Raw genomic sequence first — 23,292 nt, forward strand, 5'->3', positions numbered from 1 at the left:
TCCACCTTAGCAAGCTATCGGACAGACACTCATTCTGCCAACAGCTTTTACTCAGACTTACCAGGACACATGCACACTCAGCTCAGCCGAGCATCCATGTATTTTCAGTTGAGTAAGCTGCTGCCAGACATCCCGGCTTTGAGAACGAAATGATTTTAAATAGTGGCATGTAAAAGTTTGGGCACCCCTGGTCAAAATGGCTTATTGTGAACAGATAAGCAAGTTGAAGGTGAAATTATCTCTAAAGGGCCTAAGTTAAATATGACACATTTCCTCTGTATTTTTTTTGCAAAAACTAACATTTTCATTCTTTTACATTTTAAAAATTACAAAAAGGAAATTGGGTTGATGCATAAGTTTGGGCACCCTGCATAAACGCTTTTTGTTTGAGGGATTTTCATCTATTCTTCCTTGGAAAATCTTCAATGATATTCTGATCAGGGGACTGTAAGGGCCATTGTAAAACGTTCAGCTTGCACCTTTTAAGATAGTTTATTGCGGGTTTTGATTTACAACACAAAACCAAAGCATGATTGATCCACCCCCATGCTTAGTGATAGGAAAAGAACATCTTGCCAGATATTTTTTGCCATTTTCGTTCTCCAAACATACCTTTGATCATTGTGGCCAAACAGTTCTATTTTAAAGGGACTCTGTCACCTGAATTTGGAGGGAACAATTTTCAGCCATAGAGGCGGGGTTTTCGGGTGTTTGATTCACCCTTTCCTTACCCACTGGCTGCATGCTGGCTGCAATATTGGATTGAAGTTCATTCTCTGTCTTCCATAGTACACGCCTGCGTAAGGCAAGATTGCTTTGTGCAGGCATGTACTACGGAGGACAGAGAATGAACTTCAATCCCATATTGCAGCCAGCATGCAGCCAGCGGGTAAGGAAAGGGTGAATGAAACACCTGAAAACCCCGCCTCTATGGCTGAAAATTGTTCCCTCCAAATTCAGGTGACAGAGTCCCTTTAACCTCATTGGTCCACATCGGTCTAAAATGCATCAGACTTGTGTAGATGTTCTTTTGCATACTTCTGACACTGAATTTTATGGTGAAGACGCAGGAGAGTTTTTTTCTGATGACTCTTCCATGAAGGCCAAATTTGTGCTGGTGTCATTGAACAGTAGAACAATGTACCACAACTCCAGAGTCTGCTAAATCTTTCTGAAGGTCTTTTGTAGACAAGCGGGGGTTCTGATTTGCCTCTCTAGCAATCCTATGAGCAGCTTTCTCTGATATTTTGCTTGATCTTCCAGACCTTATCTTGATCTCCAATTTTCCTAACTGCCATTTCTTAATTACATTTTGAACTGAAGAAAGGCCAACTTGAAAACGCTTTGCTATCTTCTTATAGCCTTCTCCTGCTTTGTGGGCCTCCACCATTTTCATTTTCAGAGTGCTAGGCAGCTGCTTACACCCTGCTGTTTTTTGGCACAAGGTTAGAGGAGGCTAGGATTTTTATAAAGCTGGGAAATCTGCATCACCTGGCCTTTCCTAACGATGATAGTGAACAAGCCATAATCCTAACCGGCTAATTGAGGTCTGAAACCTTGGTCAAAGTTATCTGAGCACACACCATCTCAAACTGTGAATCTGCCCATTTTCCTTTTTGTAATTTTTAAAATGTAAACAAATACAATATGTATATTGTTTGCCTAAAATACAAAGGAAATGTGTCATTGTTAACTTTAGGCGTTTTAGAGATCATTTCATCTTCAACTTGCTTAACTGTTCACAATAACAGTAATTTTGACCAGAGGTGCCCAAACTATTGAAAGCCACTGTATGTTGAAATCTGACATGCCCACCCTTCTTTTCCCTCCACCCCCAAACATCTGTTTTCAGGAGAGGATCGGTACATCCCCATACATATTAGATGGTTGCCCAAAATTGCAGCTTTTGATTGACAGTAAGGTGCATGCACACCGTTGGCGTTCGCTTCGCACTGACACTTCCCTTCCCCGCTAACCTTGGAATCCACTCCAATGGGTTTCCTGCACTCGGCACAAGTGTTGGCGCAGATTTTCTCGAAGCACTTTACACAACATTTGTGTCCATCCTTCTCCACATACTTCTTCCCTTGGAGGGGAGCTCTGCAGTAGTGGCAATCAAAGCGTTCAGACATTGTGCCCACAGTATATTGGCGTGGACCTATGGAAATTGAGGGAATAAATATAGAGAAGTTGTAAGAACGGTTCATAGATTACAGTATAACTCTTATGTGGATTGTGACATGATCTATAAACCTAGAACATCTACCCCACATGCACATGTACACATCATATGCATATCTGGCCAGATGGCTCAAAAAATGACTATGTACAATCCACTCACATCACACGAGTTCACAAACTAATAAGTATCTGATTAGTAGGTATACAGGACCCGGTGTTAGACTTTGTCGGTGTTGCCGTCGTTCTTGGAGCAACTCACTGCCGGCGTCTTTTACGCTACTGTCAAGCACAGCATGTCATTCCTTTAACTGCTCCAGGGTTTTCTGAACTATTTTGGCATTGCCGTGCTTTGTGTTCGTTTTATTGGGCTCTTTACGGAGTCTTATCAGGCTGATTCCGCTCAGAAGCCACCTAACAAAGACGCTATGGGCGGCACATAGCCTTAGCCTGCTTCTAGGTCCATATAGTCCCATTTAGTAGCATTGCTCCTGCCTTAAGAAGTTTAAAGCTAAAGTAGAAAATCTGCAGTTCAGGAGCGTGATTTGCAACAGGCTCTAACCTGTACCTATAAACTGTATGATTTACATTATCGTATTTGATACTTTTATAAATGACATTTTCTACAGCCCTTTCGATCCGATCAGTCGGCAATACAAGTCTATGGGAAAAAAACGCATCCTACGGGCAAATTTGCAGGATGCGTTTTTTACAAAAACGACGCATTGTGATGGGGAGTGCCCGACGGAAATGTGACAGTAGCCTTAGCTGGACTCATCAGAATTATCCAGCCATTGGGATACGAATTTTCAAAGTATAGAAGGAAAATGTACTAATACACTCTGATACCCTGTAAATGACTACCACAATCACGGTAACCTCTGTGTGCGGCTCTGTAATCTCAGACTTTGGGGGTGAGATAGATTGTTATGGGGCTAAGAACTTACCCACAAGTAGTTGTTAACTCCATGAATCTTCTGCCCTGCAATGATCTGTTCTGGCCCACAGCGGTCATGGGCCTCTACTACTGGTGATTCTCCCGCTTCTGATGACGTCACATTGACTGATCCCTTCTTTTCTTCCACTCTGCTCTGCTGACAGGGCATCACTGCCTATGTCATACTAACTAACAACTGTCAATCATCATGACATCATCATGCCACGCCGATGGAGCAGAGTGGAAGAGGAAGAGCTGCTCTGTTGACATGAAGCCAAAGGAAGCGGGAGAATCTCTACTGAAAAGAAGGTAGCAACTACCTGCTGATAAGTTAAGTCTCAGATATCCCTATTAACTGAATGATGAGATGTGCATTATGTGAAGGGGCCACTCCTGGTCAGGTCCGGGGCCCAGCTGGGAATTCATCGGTTTCCCTGCAGGCAAGTCCAAGCATCTGAATGAGTTACCGCAATGGACTTCATCCATCACTATAAACTGGGCAGCTCGGCCCGGGGAATGTGTACAGGGTCAGTGAGTCGCATTAATATTTGTATCGCTTGGTCTGTTATGATTTGTTTATCAACAGTGAATCATCCACACCAAGCGCTGGAATTACCAGAACATTCTCCTCCTCCAAGTCTCCCGATTTGGCAGGTTCTATCTGGTGCACTCACATTATATGTAGTGCTCACAATCTTTTTACTGACCATGACTAATTGCTTCTGACAGGCAATGACCACCTACCGTGTATCGTAAAGATTCCCCCAACGTCCCCAAACTAATTTAATATTTGTATGAAAATATTCTAATAGGGAACGCCATCCTTGATAAACACTGAGGCGATGTGCAAACGTTGCGGATTGGTGTGCGGATTTTTCCACACTTTTTGCAAAATCCGCAGGTAAACCGCACTGCAGATTACCCGCAGTTTTTGTGCGGATTCCTATTGAGGAGCAGGTGTAAACCGCTGCGGAATCCGCACAAAGAATTGATATGCTGCGGAAAAAACAACCGCTGTGTTTCCGCACGTTTTTTCCACAGCATGTGCACTGCGGATTTTGTTTTCCATACAATTACATGGTACTGTAAACCGGATGGAAAACTGCTGCAAATCCGCAGCGTCAAATCCGCAACGTGTGCACATAGCCTTAGACGGTTTTAGGGCAGTTTCTTAATGTGTATATCACTTCTATAGGGAAAACAGACCCATGCCTCATACAACACCTTAAAATACCTTTTAGTGATTGAGGCGGTCACTGGAATGCATTATGGTGGTATATAGAACTGGCGTAGGTGTAAGCAGCTTTGAAATATTTGGTTAAGCTTGCCCGATTCATAATAATGTCTACAGACAGATTATTATGGGACATTATTACTAAATTTGCAACACACATGCCATCAGCATATCTCCATGATTACTCATGGTACACTTGTATTAGAGACTAGGGGGAACCATTGTACAAATTCCTTCACTAATAATGAACCATGTACCAGTCCAGCGTTCTTTACTATCGGTAATGTATTTATAGTGTGCGCATTAAAATACTGATCGGTCGCTGTCTTGTGCCGTTTCCAGCGCTGCTCCAGTCCTCTGCTGCGTCCTGTGTTTCTTGTAGTCGGCATTACTGATAGCTAAGAGGTGCAGAAATTACGATTAGTGCTACAAGGTTGGGGAAAGCTTTGTTCTTTACCTCTTGCTATGGATCGCTCAGAGGAGATTGTCTACTCTGATACATTTTAATACACCCATAAGCTGTGTGAGCAGGAGGAGTTGTCAGACTTTTATAATGTCTCCATCCATTGACAGCCAATATAAAATTCTGGAAATAAAGGTGAACTCCTACCCCAATATTACAGAATATTATGTAACAACAAGTTTAGCGTGACACATGTCATAGCTGGGGACAAAGCCTGGACAATATCCACTGGTATTCAAGGACGGCTCTTATTAAAGGAGGGATAACAAATAAGACAATGTAACCAGAAACCATAGTGTAGGGACATACCGCCCTATTCTTGTAGCTGCCAAAATAACTGCTGTCATCGGAGGCTAAATAAAGTGGCTACAAATCTGGCAACATCCATGAAATGGGGTTAAAAGATAAAAGGCTGGAAGCATCCTGGATCTGTGACCTTTCCTAATGTCAGCAGCCTACAAACTAAAGAGGAGTCCTAGCAACCTTCTCATCTCACATGTAAGCTGAGGCATGCCAGGCACAGCCATAGTCATCTTCCATTTATACAGCAAATAGGATTTTCCTAGGAACAGGATGTGTCTGACGCTCCCAATGCTGCGATATTAGGATTTAGTCTCCAGGAATGTGAAGTTCTTACATTACCTACTGGTGGGTTGTGACAGCTGTAGGAGAAACATGTCCGCATATTACAGATGTCACTGGCCTTCTGTGCGGATTTGGGCAATACAACAAACCAGACGGGGGTATATTACGATTTTTGGGGTGCATAGGACACTGGTTATTATTGGATCAGTGACTGAGGACCACACAGGGGAGAACACATTGCCCAATAATATGGACACCCGCACCGGGCATCATACAAATGAAAGGGGTTGTCCATTCTTACATAATTCCACTGTTACCACTTCCACAACTTTGTCATTCCTTCCCATAGTCAACATCCCGGCCTGCTGTCAGTGAATGTCAGCCTTCTTCTTCACACCTACAGACCGACAGCAGATGCAGAACTTCTACTTCTTACAGCTAAGGTTTACAATATTTGGAGGAGATCCGGGCCATCAGATCAGCAGCCTGGATTTTTGGATGATACATTGTAGCAAACTATTAGTAGAGATTTGTTGCTACTTTTACTAGAAAGGAACATTGGCATCTCAGAAAAAAATGGAGTTCCATATTCTAAAATAAAACAGCAGAGAATGTACGTTTTTAGTGTTCTAGGAGGGGAATGGATCACGTGTGACCGTTTTCAAGAAAGTTTTGCCAAGTTTTCAAAATGGGTAGATAAACTTGTTTCTATTGGAGTGAAACTTAGGAAAACAAAATCGACAATCTAAAAAAAACAAAAAAAAAAAGCCAAATCTATAAATGTCTCTACATCTAAGCCAAGCAACATGTCATGCCCATTTTTTTTATATCTACGTGCACGGCCCATATGGCTGATACATGTATTGCAGAGCAGATTACAGATTAATTTGGAGAAGATTATGCCACAAATAGGTAACAATGTATTAATAAATGTGGACCTTTGTTTTTCAGTTCTTCAATACCTAAAGTGTACCTGTCATTTCAGGCAACTTTTCAGAAAAAGTTTCCAAGTGCATGCACTACTAGAGCAATGACACTATTTTCTGGCCAATATGACCTGTATCCTGCTTTTTTTTACCAGCTTTCTCTTCTGCAGGTTCTAGTTTTAGTTTTTAGTTGTTTCCTGGTAGTGGCAGGAAACTAGCAGCTGAATGTCTCCCATGCACTGCACACACAGACATGAAGGATTCCTGCTCTACTGTGGCTATGTAGGTCATGTTCAGAGGCAGCAGCATGAAATTATACAACAGTACTAACAGTGTAACTGTGAATCCAGCACTTACTACAGAACCACGGTACAATCTGTCTGTCTATGCCCTCTCACTCTACTCCTCCTCTCCCAACCCCTCTCTATAGACTTGCTTTGTATTTTAGCAGTTTTTCAGAAAGAAGTTGACAGGAGTGGAAGAAATGTCTTATGAGTGGAGAAAGAAGTAGATTTCCTTGAAGCACAGCACTGGATATTTCCTGATGATTTTGGCAAAGTCATTCAAGTGATTGGGACTAAACTGCAGTGCCAGACATATCTGTTACTAAAATCAATCAAGTGATCAATGGAGGTGCCAGGAGCTGGACCAAGGCTAGACTAACCAGCTCACCAGTCCTGATCATATGGAAAAAGGTCCGGACCTTGGTACTGTGCTCCAACCTCGCATCCATAACTTTAAAGTAAGAACAAGTCCAGCTCAAAAAAGTCTTCAAATCAAACACTTGTTTCTAATGTACAACTATTATAAATATAGTAATTGGAAGTGTTTTATTTTAAGAAGACAAAGTTTGTACAGAAAAGTGATCTCAAATCAAAGTTCTGTACAAGAACAATCTCCATGTCAGAAATTGCCAGTCATCTTACCTATGTAAGTGGAGCTGTATAGGACTTTTCCCTGACTGCTCACCTTAGAGATCTACATGGGGTGAGATCCCAGCACCAGGAGAAGTGCTCAGTGATAATTCCATGATGACTGCAATTAAAATGTTGACTACTTAATAATGGCTGCGTTAATGAGTTGTGAACAGCATAATGAACTAATTATCAGCTGAGATTATAGTGTAATCCTGATGAACTCCCTGTGGTCCGCTGTTCATACTATACACGCTAAGCTTACTAGAAATCCCAATTATAATGTGATGATTGTGAAAATGAGGATTCTGCAATGTTACTTAAACTTCACATTTTTCCCCAGTGGCTCAGTGGTCTCCTCTAGAGTTGAGTAAAAGGATTCCCAGGACCCAGGTCCAATAGCCATGTTAGTACTGCATGGCAGCTGGGCCATAGCGTTGCTAACTTCATACTGTCAGTATCCCCAACACTTCTTCTAATAAGCATGATGACTGAGGTGCACCCTCAGTATGGCCAAACAGCTCTGTGCACCCTCAATGTGGCCAAACAGCTCAGTGCACCCTCAGTATGGCCAAACAGCTCCGTGCACCCTCAGTGTGGCCAAACCGCTCTGTGCACCCTCAGTGTGGCCCAACAGCTCAGTGTACCCTCAGTGTGGCCAAACAGCTCAGTGCACCCTCAGTATGGCCAAACAGCTCAGTGCACCCTCAGTATGGCCAAACAGCTCTGTGCACCCTCAATGTGGCCAAACAGCTCAGTGCACCCTCAGTATGGCCAAACAGCTCCGTGCACCCTCAGTGTGGCCAAACCGCTCTGTGCACCCTCAGTGTGGCCCAACAGCTCAGTGTACCCTCAGTGTGGCCAAACAGCTCAGTGCACCCTCAGTGTGGCCCAACAGCTCAATGCACCCTCAGTGTGGCCAAACATCTCAGTGCACCCTCAGTGTGGCCCAGCAGCTCAGTGCACCCTCAGTGTGGCCAAACAGCTCAGTGCACCCTCAATGTGGCCAAACAACTCTGTGCACCCTCAGTATGGCCAAACAGCTCTGTGCACCCTCAGTGTGGCCCAACAGCTCAGTGTACCCTCAGTGTGGCCAAACAGCTCAGTGCACCCTCAGTGTGGCCCAACAGCTCAATGCACCCTCAGTGTGGCCAAACATCTCAGTGCACCCTCAGTGTGGCCCAGCAGCTCAGTGCACCCGAAAACCCCGCCCATATGACCCAAAACTGGTCCCGCCAAATTCAGGTGACAGGTTCCCTTTAATATCCAAACACTGGGAAGTGACTGCCCTGGGTGATGAGTTCCACAGCAGAATTTCTATCACTATGGTTGTAGCTTTCAGCTGTTTACAGCCCTGACAACAATTGCCAGTCATCTAACATTCTTACACAGTATAGTCACGGTCGTGAAGTTTATACACTCATTTATCTTCTGGAACAGTTGGCTGACGCTGTACATTATCAGACAGGGAATGGATGTGACATTCAAGAGTGTTTTCATTTGTGCTCAGATTCAGATGTAGACGTGCTCTCAATAGTAAAAACTTAAAGGGGTATTCCCATCTCCAAGATCCAATCCCAGTATGTAGTAGATGTAATAAAAATAATATTAGCAAATACCTCCAATTAGAAATGTAGTATAGTTCTTCTGATTAGCTATTTTGCTTGCCCCATGTGCAGGACTTTGCAGTAAATTAGGTATTTATGGTTACGACCACTAAAAACTGTCACTATATAAGTGGTCTTAACCATCGATACTTAAGCTACTGCAATGCCATGCACATTGGGTAAGTGAGATCGCTAATGAGAAGAACTACATTTCTAATTGGAGGTATTTGCCAATATTATAATTATTACACCTACTACATATTGGGATAGGATCTTGGAGATGGGAATACTCCTTTAAAGGCCCCGTCTCACATAGCGATTTACCAACGATCACGACCAGCGATACGACCTGGCCGTGATCGTTGGTAAGTCGTTGTGTGGTCGCTGGGGAGCTGTCACACAGACAGCTCTCTCCAGCGACCAACGATCAGGGGAACGACTTCGGCATCGTTGAAACTGTCTTCAATGATGCCGAAGTCCCCCTGCAGCACCCGGGTAACCAGGGTAAACATCGGGTTACTAAGCGCAGGGCCGCGCTTAGTAACCCGATGTTTACCCTGGTTACCAAAAAAAACAAACAGTACATACTCACCATCTGTTGCCCGTCAGGTCCCTTGCCGTCTGCTTCCTGCTCTGACTGAGCCGCCGTACAGTGAGAAGTGAGAGCACAGCAGTGACGTCACTGCTGTGCTCTCACTTTACGGCAGCAGTCAGAGCAGGAAGCAGACGCCAAGGGACCTGACGGACATCAGATGGTGAGTATGTAGTGTTTTTTTTTTTTTTACATTTACGCTGGTAACCAGGGTAAACATCGGGTTACTAAGCGCGGCCCTGCGCTTAGTAACCCGATGTTTACCCTGGTTACCAGTGAAGACATCGCTGGATCGGTGTCACACACACCGATACAGCGATGTCAGCGGGACCTCAACGACCAAAAAAAGGTCCAGGCCATTCCGACACGACCAGCGATCTCACAGCAGGGGCCTGATCGCTGGTACGTGTCACACATAGCGAGATCGCTACTGAGGTCGTCGTTGCGTCACAAAACTAGTGACTCAGCAGCGATCTCGCTAGCGATCTCGCTATGTGAGACGGGGCCTTAAGCCAGCCGTAGACATGAGATGGCTATCAGCCGAACAATACCAATGCTGTATGCCGCTGCTACACAATGTAAATGAATGGGGTTGCACTGCCACCTGCAACAAGCAAGTTACTAAAATAACAGGCTGGATTTTTTCCAACTTGTCGTGGCTGCAGTACGTTGCTGGTCCCTATGTGACACCATTCACTTACAGTGTGCCGACGCCGAACTCTGTGAACCATTATGGGATATCTGCAGGAATAGCCAGAATACCTGACACATGGGGACCTCACTTCTTGTGAGGACAGGAGTGAGATCAGGCATCCCCTATATGGTGTAAATGTATAGTATATTCTGCGTACAGCCATTCACTATCCTCATTCTGTGACGGCGAACAAGTGTGTTGAAAATTGTGATTCAAAGTTCGCTTAAAAGAAAAACGATCTTCATTCCCCGCAGCCGACAATCACAGTGTATTCTTTTAGGAAGTTTGTCTGATATGATTATCAAAGTTGTAGAACTTTCCATGATGTTTTATAGATCTACAAGTTACTCGCAGACCAAGGGACTGTAGACAGGATAAGTCAGTTCTGTAACTTCCAGATAAGACACTATATTTGTTATACAATTATCTCCAGCTTCAGCACAAACATCATCATCTCCTGATCATTTCTTACAAACTATTCCTGTTTCCTCCCATGTATCCCCATTATGAATACATGCTGTAATGTATCCACAGACCGTTCTCATCTCACTGTACTACATACACTATTCGGATCAATTATGGAAGACATGTACAATAAACAAGTGGAGGAAATGGTTGTAAAAAGCAAAATTAAAAAAAAAAAGATGTAAACTGCAACTCAGTATAGGAATATCTCTACGACAGCAGCACAGATCAATGTCTGAACTTTCATCAGCTCCAAACTATCTGATGGAAGTTAATGTTAAGATTTGCATCTACCATATACGATGGTTATAGGATGTATTCCACTAAAGCAAACCATAAAATAACACAACACATGATATAAGCCAGACAAGTCATGTAAAACTAAGCTTAAAAAATTCACAATAATCAAAATCATCTTTCGCTTATTCTACTATGGCCCCAATTACCATTCATTTACCTGAGTGTCTTTCAAAAGCCATTGTAACAAGTGGCGACAGACGTCTGTCCCTCCTGAGCAGATACAGCCCTACTGTTTGATAACATACATTTACAGCAGCTATTAATAAGGAGCCGGAGGCAAATGTTCACACCCCTCTCAAGGGATTTCGTGTTTAATCCTGCCTGAAAAGCAAGACCATTTTTGGTTATCTTTTGGGAGAAGAATAGGGTCCAAAAAAAAAAGTGTACACATAAGATGCCCACACAACTACTCCAATTTCTAAATTAGCATACAAGACTATGCGGTTGCATCCAAACCCTCCCTTTAATGAAACCCAATATCCCACTCAGGGATCAAAGAAAAGATGTGCCGCATGGGTCATCAATGGAAAGTATAAGTCAGACGACTCCTAGAGCCTCCCTCCCCTATAGTTATCATATACCAGCACTGTGAAAATGGGATTTACTTATTTCTTAAATAGCACCAACATATTTCATAGCGCTGTACACAGGTCACTGGGACTAGTAGATCTTAAAGTGCCCGTACACCTTTTATTCCACTAACAGCTATTTTTCACAATGTCCCACCCCTCCCCAAACACTATATACCACTATATACAGTCCCCAAGTGCTACTATGTATTAATACTGCCCCCTTATGCCACCATAAAGCCTACACCACGAGCCACCATATATTAATAATGCATTTCCCAACACCACTAAGTATAACTGACATTTGTTTATATGAGGTTTATGCTGTGGGTAAGACGTATACACTATATCAGAGGTGTCAAACTGCATTCCTCGAGGGCTGCCAACAGGTCATGTTTTCAGGATTTCCTTAGCATTCCACAAGGTGCTGGAATCATTCTGTGCAGGTGATTAAATTATCACCTGTGCAGTACAAGGAAATCCTGAAAACATGACCTGTTGGCGGCCCTCGAGGAATGCAGTTTGACACCTCTGTTCTATATGGACTAAAGAAATAGGACACCCAAGTCCAGCAGGCTGCCAGATTCAGAAGTGTGATCCATCACAGAGCACGTTCCCGCTGCTCCAGAGTCCAGAGACGGCAGCTTTACACCTCTCCATCCCACACTTGGCATTGTGCTTGGTGATGTAAAGCTAGCATGCAGCTACTCGGCCATGGAAAGCCATGAAGCTTCCGGCAAGCAGACATTATTCATTATACTTCAAAAGGATCTACCGCCACTTTTTCTCAATATAAAAAAGCAACCACCTGTAACTGCTCTTGTACCACAGTCCACAAACTCCCCCTGTATATCCCAAAATGACCTTTTATAAGTCTCTCCCACTGCCTACTAATCAGCATGGTCTGGTCTTGGGAACATTACTGGTCTGCGTCTCCTCTATCAGCAGATCCACCGCCTTCCTGCCATGATTAATGAGGATGACACATTCTACATCATCCACAGATCGATGAAGGGCAGTGTTCTTGTCAGGTGTAAGATTTGCAGTGATCTGTGGATGACGTTGGACGCATCATTCACATTAATCAAAGCAGGCGAATGGCGATTCTGCCAAGAAGGCACTGACCAGCGATGATTGTGTTTATTTCACTTATAAAAGGTACTTTTTAGGATATAGAGAGAGAATTAGTGGCTTACATACAGGTTGATGGACTGTGGTAATAGGGCGATTAAAAATGGTGGTTTTAGTTTATACAGTTCCCTTTAAATGAGCATGCAGATATTAACCTTTATGGAGATGGATGAAAGTATATCAGCTGTCTGTGAAACATGCATGTTTGATATCTGAAATTATAAAAATGTTTGCCTTCTTTTCTAAAAAAAAATAAAAAATAGTGTCACTTTTGCCCATGGGCTCGATCTGGTATTGCAGAGACAGACTGCCGTATAACTCGTGTGATGATTGCATCGTACATGTACTGGCTGTCTGCTCTCCTGACCTGAGCTTCACAGCTGCATAGCAGTACATTACGCTGTCATGCTCAGGTCAGCAGAGGTGCCGGGCCAGTCCATGTAGTGCTTTGGGATCATCACATGAGTTATACGACAGTCTGTCTCTACCGTAAGGCTGAGGGTGCCACCCGTTGACACAAGAGGTACTTTTTCTAAGATTGGACAACCCCTTTAAAGATAAAAGGGTGTTGAAGGAATCATCTGGGACTACCAAATATCAGATTAGTGGAGATCTGACTCCCATCATCCATGCCAAAAGGGACCGAGGCACACAAAGCATATCCGCAAGCTATGCTTCCCTTGTTTTCCCACCAGGCACAACTCCATATGTTAAGTAGTGACTAAGACTGGTATTACAGCTCACTACTGCTTAATATAATTTAAAGAAGCTCTCCACCTATCAAAGTGTTTATCCTCTTAATATATTGCAGTCATCATGCACTGCTCAAAAAAAATAAAGGGAAGACTTAAACAGAATATAACTCCAAGTAAATGAAACTTCTGTGAAATCAAACTGTCCACTTAGAAGCAACACTGTTTGACAATCAATTTCACATGCTGTTGTGCAAATGGAATAGACAACAAATGGAAATTATTGGCAATTATCAAGACACACTCAATAAAGGAGTGGTTCTACAGGTGGGGACCACAGACCACATCTCAGTACCAATGCTTTCTGGCTAATATTTTGGTCACTTTTGAATGTTGGTTGTGCTTTCACACTCGTGGTAGCATGAGAGGGACTCTACAACCCACACAAGTGGCTCAGGTAGTGCAGCTCATCCAGGATGGCACATCAGTGCGAGCTGTGGCAAGAAGGTTTGCTGTGTCTGTCAGCGTAGTGTCCAGAGACTGGAGACGCCACCAGGAGACAGGTCAGTACACCAGGAGATATGGAGGGGGCTATAGGAGCGCAACAACCCAGCAGCAGGACCGCTACCTCAGCCTTTGTGCAAGGAGGAACAGGAGGAGCACTGCCAGAGCCCTGCAAAATGACCTCCAGCAGCCACAAATGTGCATGTGTCTGCACAAACGGTTAGAAACTGACTCCATGAGGATGGTCCGAGTGCCTGACGTCCACAGATAGGGGTTGTGCTCACAGCCCAACACCATGCAAAACGCTTGGCATTTTCCACAGAACACCAGGATTGGTAAATTGGCCACTGGAGCCCTGTGCTCTTCACAGATGAAAGCAGGCAGGTTCACACTGAGTATATGTGACAGAGTCTGGAGACGCCCTGTAGAGAGATCTGCTGCCTGTAACATCCTTCAGCATGAACGGTTTGGCAGTGGGTCAGTAATAGTGTGAGGTGGCATTTCTTTGGAGGGCCGCACAGCCCTCCATGTGCTCGCCAGAGGTAGCCTGACTGCCATTAGTTACCGAGATGAGATTCTCAGACCCCTTGTGAGACCATATGCTGGTGCGGTTGTCCCTGGGTTCCACCTAATGCAGGACAATGCCAGACCTCATGGGACTGGGTGTGTCAGCAATTCCTGCAAGATGAAGGCATTGAAGCTATGGCCTGGCCCGCCCGATTGAACACATCTGGGACATTATTATTATTAATTATTATAGCGCCATTTACTCCATGGCGCTTTACATGTGAGGAGGGGTATACATAATAAAAACAGGTACAATAATCTTGAACAATACAAGTCGCAACTGGTACAGGAGGAGAGTGGACCCTGACCGCGAGGGCTCACAATCTACAAGGGATGGGTGAGGATACAGCTGGTCGTGCAGTGGTTTGGTCGATCGGTGGTTACTGCAGGTTGTAGGCTTGCCGGAAGAAGTAGGTCTTCAGGTTCTTTTTGAAGGTTTCGATGGTAGGTGAGAGTCTAATATGTTGTGGTAGAGAGTTCCAGAGTAGGGGTGATGTGCGAGAGAAATCTTGTATGCGATTGTGGGAAGAGGAGATAAGAGGGGAGTAGAGAAGGAGATCTTGTGAGGATCGGAGGTTGCGTGCAGGAAAGTACCGGGAGACAAGGTCACAGATGTATGGAGGAGACAGGTTGTGGATGGCTTTGTATGTCATGGTTAGGCTTTTGTACTGGAGTAATGGGGAGCCAGTGAAGGGATTGACAGAGGGGAGAGGCCGGGGAATAGCGGGGGGACAGGTGGATTAGTCAGGCAGCTGTGTTTAGAATAGATTGGAGGTGTGCGAGAGTGTTAGAGGGGAGGCCACAGAGCAGGAGGTTACAGTAGTCGAGGCGGAAGATGATGAGGGCATGGACTAGGGTTTTTGCAGATTCTTGGTTTTGGAATGTAAGGATCCGTGAAATATTTTTGAGTTGAAGGTGGCAGGAAGTGGAAAGGGCTTGGATATGCGGTTTGAAGGAGAGATCAGTGTCGAGGATTACCCCGAGACAACGAGCTTGTGGGACTGGGGAGAGTGGGCAGCCGTTTACTGTAATGGATAGGTTCGTTGGGGGGGGTCGCGTGAGATAGGGGAAAGACAATGAATTCTGTTTTGTCCATGTTAAGTTTTAGAAATCTAGCGGAGAAGGATGAAATAGCGGATAGACATTGAGGGATTCTGGTTAGTAGGGTGGTGATATCTGGTCCAGAGATGTAGATCTGTGTATCATCAGCATAGAGATGATACTGAAAACCGTGAGATTCTATGAGCTGTCTCAGGCCAAAAGTGTAAATGGAGAAGAGCAGAGGCCCTAGAACTGAACCTTGCGGGACTCCGACAGATAGGGGGCGAGGTGAGGAGGTGGTGTGTGAATGGGAGACACTGAATGTTCGGTCAGTTAGGTATGACGAGATCCAGGATAGGGCCAAGTCTGTGATGCCAAGGGATGAGAGGTTCTGTAGTAATAGGGAATGGTCCACTGTGTCAAAGGCAGAGGACAGGTCCAGGAGGAGCAGGATAGAGTAGTGTCGCTTGCTCTTGGCGGTTAATAGGTCATTAGTGACCTTAGTTAGGGCAGTTTCAGTGGAGTGGTGTGACCGGAAGCCTGATTGTAAGCGGACGAAGAGGGAGCAGGAAGATAGATGGGAGGACAGTTCAAGATGGACGTGTTGTTCCAGTAGTTTTGAGGCATAGGGGAGAAGTGATATAGGGTGATAGCTAGATAGAGAGGATGGGACAAGAGAGGGCTTTTTGATTATAGGTGTGATTGAGGCATGTTTAAAGCTGGAGGGGAAAACACCAGTTGTTAGTGATAGGTTGAAGAGATGGGTTAGGGTTGGGATGAAGACTGTGGCGAGGTTTAGGATGAAGTGGGAAGGGATCGGGTCAAGTGCACAGGTGGTGAGATGCGATCTTGAGAGTACAGTGGAGAGTCAATCTTCTGTAATGGTGGAGAAGTTGGTTTTGGAGGTGGAGGACATCATGTCTCGCACCATCCACCAACGTTACGTTGCACCACAGACTGTCCAGGAGTTGGAGGAAGCTTTAGTCCAGGTCTGGGAGGAGATCCCTCAGGAGACCCTCCGCCGCCTCATCAGGAGCATTCCCAGGCATTGTAGGGAGATCATACAGGCACGTGGAGGCCACACACACTACTGAGCATCATTTCTTTGTCTTGAGGCATTTCCACTGAAGTTGGACCAGTCTGTAACTTAATTTTACACTTTGATTTTGAGCATCATTCCAACTGCAGACCTTCGTGGGATATTAGTTGTGATTTACGTTGACAATTTTTAGGTTTTATTGTTCTCAGCACATTCCACTATGCAATGAATAAAGATTTACAACTGGAATATTTCATTCAGTGATATCTAAGATGTGGGATTTTAGTGTTCCCTTTATTTTTTTGAGCAGTGTGCACTTACAATTGCTGATTTTGCCTTTCTACCCAGTTAATTATTTTATCTGCTCTATGTAGAAACAGGAAGTCTCTTGTTCCTGCATTTATTATTCTCCTCTTCAACTCCTGACCCAGCTGCTTCTCCTTCCCCCTGCCAGTAACTTTTGCAGTGACTCATGACATATACAGGGATATGAGACTTCCTGTTTCTACATAGAGCTTAGAAGGATTCATCTACTCAGTGATTAATCACATGATTTCATAGAACTAATTGAAAAGAGAAGAATTATCTGTGTAGAAAGGCAAAATGAGCAATTGTAAGCACAAAGTGCTATATAGAAAGATGACTGCGATATATTAGGATAAAAACTTTGATGGGAAGAAGAGGTGTGCGTCTTTAAGTGATTGCGAGTGAGGTGTAATACAAGGCACAACCACTAATAATATGGCGCTGTGCCTAGTAAAAAAGAAAAGTGATGGGTGAGGTGCTAGTTGTCACCCCCCTACACCACCACCATCACCAATCTGATATTGACGAGCTATCGTAAGGTAGATATGTCCTCTGGTCCCAGATAACCCTTCAACGGCCAGAAAAATCATTTTGTCACATTCAATTTAAATTTGTCTAGGGTCATTTTTTTTTTAGGGTGGAAGTATTATTTCATTTAATGAGTCAAGATATGGAGAATAAGATTAGGTCAAGCCCTTGTAAACTACAAAAGAAACCTTGTCCTGTAATATCGGGATTAGCTCTCACTGGCATATTTCTATACAGTGAAAGATCCTGGATTGTTAAATATTTTTCCGAATAAGAATCTCAGGACCTATAATGTAGATCTCAGTGCAAAGCTCATCCTGGCGTCTATGAAAAAGAATAAAATGGTGGCACGCACCGTCCCATAAAAACTTCCTTTATTGTTTCACATTAAAATATGGATGCAGGAGAGTCTGTGGGGTACATGTCGGACATCCTGGTGTCTGCCAATACGGGCTCTAAGGTTTGGACTGGAGGCTAACCTAATGCCTAGAGGCTAGCACAAGTAGAGATGGAGATGGAAGATACATAAGCCACAATATATCACCATCTTTATACTCTGGACTTCAGATTGTGCTTGTTACATGTAACTAATTGTTATAACCCATTTGTTTCTGACCACCTGGGTCTGATCGTCCTCCTCGCTTGGCAGGATGCACAGCAGTATAAATAGCGCTGTGTAATCCACAGCCGACGTACAGCATGATATGCATGCAACATGTGGAAAGACAGACATTCAGGTTGGGTCTGTCAGGAACAAATGTCAGTCCTATTGCAGAGGAGTCAGCATCTGACATTAAACCGTCTTGCTCCAAAGACACCAGAAGTCAAGGCTGCGCATCCACATTAAATGGCCGTCAGCCGAACAATGATTCACATGATAATTCGGTTGACGTCCATCTTGGCTTCCTCTCCCATAGACAGGAGCGCTCATTCGGTCAAACACTCCTGTGTTCACTATGAGAAAGACTACGATAGACATCTCTGCCATCGGCTTATCTCCAGCAGAACAAAGCGATTGGCAGTCCGAAATCAGACATGTCAGATTGACATCTCTCCCGATCAGTTAACTGGCCCCCCAATACCCATTAGAGCAGAACCCATTGATATCGGTAGGGGCAGCTGACAGACTAACGTATCTCCAGTGACTGGTCTGAGGCAGGTCCCTGGTGGCTTCTCCCCACCCTGCTCCCCTAGACTGACAGGTCTCTCCCTATGTTTGTATAATGAGACCCGTCAGTCTAGGAGAGCAAGGCAGAAAGAAGACACCGGGGGCCTGCCCCAGACTAGTCATCTGAGATAGTCACTGGCCGGATTTTCAAACTATATGTTTTATGAAATACCTCGGCATCGCAGAGTAAAATATTCCTGGCTGTAATAACACAGCTCCTACATACACAGTACAAAGGTCAGGAGGACACCTCCATTTTTTAAGATCACCCGGAAATCTTTGGCTTCTAGTGGGCGGACAGTATCTGACTGCATCTTCAGCGTTAGTGCTGGAACAAGGAGCCGATGAACAATATAATAGTTAGTACCTATTCACTGGTTAGAAAGTCCCTTGGGCTAAAATATCAGAATGTTTCCCAACACTCCTGAGCCAGTCGAGGGAGCCAATCCAGGGATTTGAGAACTGTTCTACCTTCAACTGAGTCGCCCCACGGGCTAGGGGTTACTCGGTACCGGGTCCTGCTGTTCACAGGGGGATGTCACGGTGGCTGCGACCTGGTCCGTGGCCCTGGGCACCCATGTAAAAGGGAAAGGTCTTTAAAGGGATAAAGTTTGTGTTTGTGACTAGTGTTGAGCGATACCGTCCGATACTTGAAAGTATCGGTATCGGAAAGTATCGGCCGATACCGGCAAAGTATCGGATCTAATCCGATACCGATACCCGATACCAATACAAGTCAATGGGACTCAAGTATCGGACGGTATTCCTGATGGTTCCCAAGGTCTGTAGGAGAGGAAACTCTCCTTCAGGCTCTGGGATCCATATTAATGTGTAAAATAAAGAATTAAAATAAAAAATATTGCTATACTCACCTCTCCGACGCAGCCTGGACCTCACCGAGGGAACCGGCAGCGTTCTTTGCTTAAAATGCGCGCTTTTACTTCCTTCCGTGACGTCACGGCTTGTGATTGGTCGCGTGCCGCCCATGTGGCCGCGACGCGACCAATCACAGCAAGCCGTGACGTAATTTTCAGGTCCTCAATGCCTAATTCTAGGCATTCAGGAATTTAAAATTACGTTCCGGCTTGTGATTGGTCGCGTCGCGGTCACATGGGCGACACGACCAATCACAAGCCGTGACGTCACGGGAGGCAGGAGACGCGCGCATTTTTAAAATTACGTCACGGCTTGTGATTGGTTGCGTGCCGCCCATGTGACCGCGACGCGACCAATCACAGCAAGCCGTGACGTAATTTCAGGTCCTGATGCCTATTTCTGCATTGAGGACCTGAAATTACGTCACGGCTTGCTGTGATTGGTCGCGTCGCGGTCACATGGGCGGCACGCAACCAATCACAAGCCGTGACGTAATTTTAAAAATGCGCGCGTCTCCTGCCTCCCGTGACGTCACGGCTTGTGATTGGTCGCGTCGCCCATGTGACCGCGACGCGACCAATCACAAGCCGGAACGTAATTTTAAATTCCTGAATGCCTAGAATTAGGCATTGAGGACCTGAAAATTACGTCACGGCTTGCTGTGATTGGTCGCGTCGCGGCCACATGGGCGGCACGCGACCAATCACAAGCCGTGACGTCACGGAAGGAAGTAAAAGCGCGCATTTTAAGCAAAGAACGCTGCCGGTTCCCTCGGTGAGGTCCAGGCTGCGTCGGAGAGGTGAGTATAGCAATATTTTTTATTTTAATTCTTTATTTTACACATTAATGTTGTTTCGATACCGATACCCGATACCACAAAAGTATCGGATCTCGGTATCGGAATTCCGATACCCGCAAGTATCGGCCGATACCCGATACTTGCGGTATCGGAATGCTCAACACTATTTGTGACGCCACCTGTGGTATTCGGTCAGGGTGACCAACGCTGCTTTAAGTGGTCCGCTGGGGTGATGTTATGGCAGTTAGATGGTATATCTTCCCACAGGTGAAGTATATCCCCAAGGCTCCCGGTGTGTAGATGATGGTATGGTGAGAGGTGTAGAGATGAACGAAGGCACAGGATTGCAGTCTCTTTACCTTGTTTATTGATGGTTTCAGCAGCCACAGTCCAGGGCACCAGACCACAGGACAGGCAGAGTCCGGCCGGTTCGGAGGCAAGTCCAGAGTCCCCTTATCCAGGTGGAGAATAGAAACCTTCCTTTGCGCTGTAGTGGTGTAGTCCGTTACTGCTAAGCTTCACATAAGGTCCTCACAGATGTTATCTCTCTGTCCCCCGGATAGGATACTACAAAACCCGTACGACTGACTTGTAGTGACTTGAGCCTGTTTATAGGATCTCTTAGATGACCCGACTCTGTGGGGTGTCACCGTACCTCCTGGGTGTGGGTGCAGACAGGTAACATGCAATTAGCGGTCCTGCCAGTCTCTGATGTAAGGCGTGGAGGTCCTCACAACCTCGGTGTTCCGGCTACCGGTGTTTCTGCGCCTCAGAAAGAGGCAGCCTGCTCGGGCCTGCTCTTCTGGTATCCTCTCCTGTGCTTTCTCTCCTGCACGCTTACTGCAATCAATTCTGCTTTCAAAATGTTTCTTTCTGGGAGCTGCAGGTCTGGGGGCATGCACAGCTCCGTTGACCCTCTGTCTTCCTCAGACTGATGTCTGGAACTAACTAACTGTCCCTACAGACCACCAGTCATATATATATATATATATGGGGAGTCACCTAGTAAATAGGATCAAAAGCTCCCTCTGGTGGCCTGGAGTGTGAATGTGTTGCATGTTTGTGGTACCTGATTACAGTTATCCTTTCTTGCCTCCGAATGTAGCATCACTCTCCCCGGGAGGAAAGCAATGCCACTGTGACGACCAGGACCCTGGGGCGCCACACAACTGTAGCTGCATCTTTAAGACACAGATAAAGTTAAATATAATGCTGGAGTAGAGAACCGTCAGCTCCCCACTCCACCGTTCACCGAAGGAAGTGCGATAATGTCATTACATCACCCCTGATGCACCCTGCCACACACAGGGCGGAGTGGACATCTGCTCATCATGGGATATGGGTTTTGTTTTTTTGTTTTTTTAATCACTGGGGTACAGTGGAGGGGCACCATGCTGGGAGGATGTGGACACTGGGGGGGTGTTATACTATATGTATGGGGCAGCATTTTAATGTGTAAGAAGGCACTTTTAGGGACATCATACTGTGTGGAGGACATTGTGAGGGACATCATACTGTATGGAGGACATTGTGGGGGCATCATACTGTATGGGAGCCATAAGTGTGATATACGTGTCCCACTTTTCTGTCTTTCTAAGTTGAGAGGTGAGGATGTCAGGGCTAAATAGCTGTATTCCCAATGGCTTCCTTCTCCTGTAGGACCATGCTTGAAACATACAGTCACAAGTGCAGTTTTAGTACTAGCCATGATACTATGAATGTGTGAATAGATGTCGTCTGTGCCGACACTGGAAAAGAGACATCAGCACAGTGACCAATGTCACTCGCCAGACAAAATATACGGGAATAGATGTATAGACGTTCGATCAGCTGACGAATGAGGTTTTCTTTTACAGTAAAGTAAGGTCAGTGATGATCTTCAGTACAAATCCTCAGGCTGGGAGCAATTTCAAATGTCTTTTGCGCTGAATTTTACAAGTAAATTCAGTATAGAATCTTTGCTCCCCTTTCTGGAGCACGCCGCTAACTCTTCTACTCTTTATTCAGAAGCTGGCGCCCCATCAGAGAAACCTGAGACCAACTGCTGTAACGATATCCACACGTTGGCAGCATTTTACTGAAAATTATTAGAATGACTCAATTTACCAGTTCAGAAATACGTCAGCGACGGCATTACTACCACTCAGCACTCATTTAAAAAACCCCAAATCCATAAATAATATTTGGATCCTGTAAGGTCTGCTTACAACATAAACATATTAGAGGGGATTGTGACATGACAGGCTACACTTGGCAGGGATCTGACGTGAGCTGTCAAAAAGCCAATGCACAAAGAACAATGTTTGTTTTGTAGACGTGGACCCCATAACTTAGGGGATAAAGGGTCAAGTAAGCAGCAGCTTTGGAAAGTTGAAGGGGGGGGGGGGGGGGAGTAGAACATTAAGGATCAGGGAATTTTTGTGTTTTAAAAGGGACTCCAAATCACCGTTTTGCAAAACTATAGCATAAAAAAATAATACTACCAAGAATTAATGAACACTTTGGGTCCAATAGTCAGCAGCTTTATCACCCTGTGAATAACATAGGGAGTAACTATGCGTAATTCAGCACTAATGCTCTATGTGAGTGACAGCCACCTTCAATTATACAGCTGTTGTCTAGCAAGAACATCTCCCCGAGAAAATATTCAATATGGAGTCTGAAGATTGAAAAATTACAATAAAAGTGAACAAATAGTTCCAATGAAAAATTCCTAAAAATTCCATCCAGGTTGTGCAATTATGATAAAATGCAATTTTCTAAATTACTGCTAATTTGTGCATACATTCTAGTAAATATGAACTATTTTGGGTATATTTTATTAAAGCATCTATTTTTCTGCTATTCCGCCTGGAAACTGACAACTAAATTGTCATCTGAGTGTTGCTATATATACTCTGCGCAATCAGTACCGACAGGGTCAAATTATATTGTGACGCATCCGACTGGAAAGAATGGTTAGAAGTCATGTTAAGTCACATCTTTGCATCTTCATTACTGATTCTGAATGCTGCTCATCGAATTACAAGACATGACAATCTGTCATCCCCATGAAGGTAAATTTTGCGGCTGATGAAATTTGGATTGGGAAAATGCTACGGGGTTTAAAAGGTGAAATCTCTCCCTCCCATATAGGGCCGGCGTTGGGGAGTAGATACTGGGCTATTGCCCAGGACC

General features: G+C 44.7%; 1 protein-coding gene across 2 annotated transcripts in view; it reads right to left on the bottom strand.

Moving 5' to 3' along the window:
- FHL1 (four and a half LIM domains 1) overlaps positions 1 to 23,292 on the bottom strand; it is a 90,808-nt gene that overhangs the window by 15,877 nt on the left and 51,639 nt on the right. Inside the window, exons 1-2 of one of the 2 annotated variants that reach the window (XM_077285309.1) lie at positions 11,053 to 11,160; positions 1,977 to 2,158 (exon numbers count right to left, since the gene is read on the bottom strand). In XM_077285309.1, the coding sequence (XP_077141424.1) occupies positions 1,977 to 2,158; positions 11,053 to 11,074 (204 nt within the window). In that variant the 5' untranslated portion in view covers positions 11,075 to 11,160. Of the gene's footprint in view, positions 1 to 1,976; positions 2,159 to 11,052; positions 11,161 to 23,292 lie in introns of those variants that run through there. The other variant, XM_077285310.1, reaches the window with a different exon arrangement.

This window comes from Ranitomeya variabilis, chromosome 2 (assembly GCF_051348905.1).
Source record: "Ranitomeya variabilis isolate aRanVar5 chromosome 2, aRanVar5.hap1, whole genome shotgun sequence".
Lineage (NCBI taxonomy): Eukaryota > Metazoa > Chordata > Amphibia > Anura > Dendrobatidae > Ranitomeya > Ranitomeya variabilis.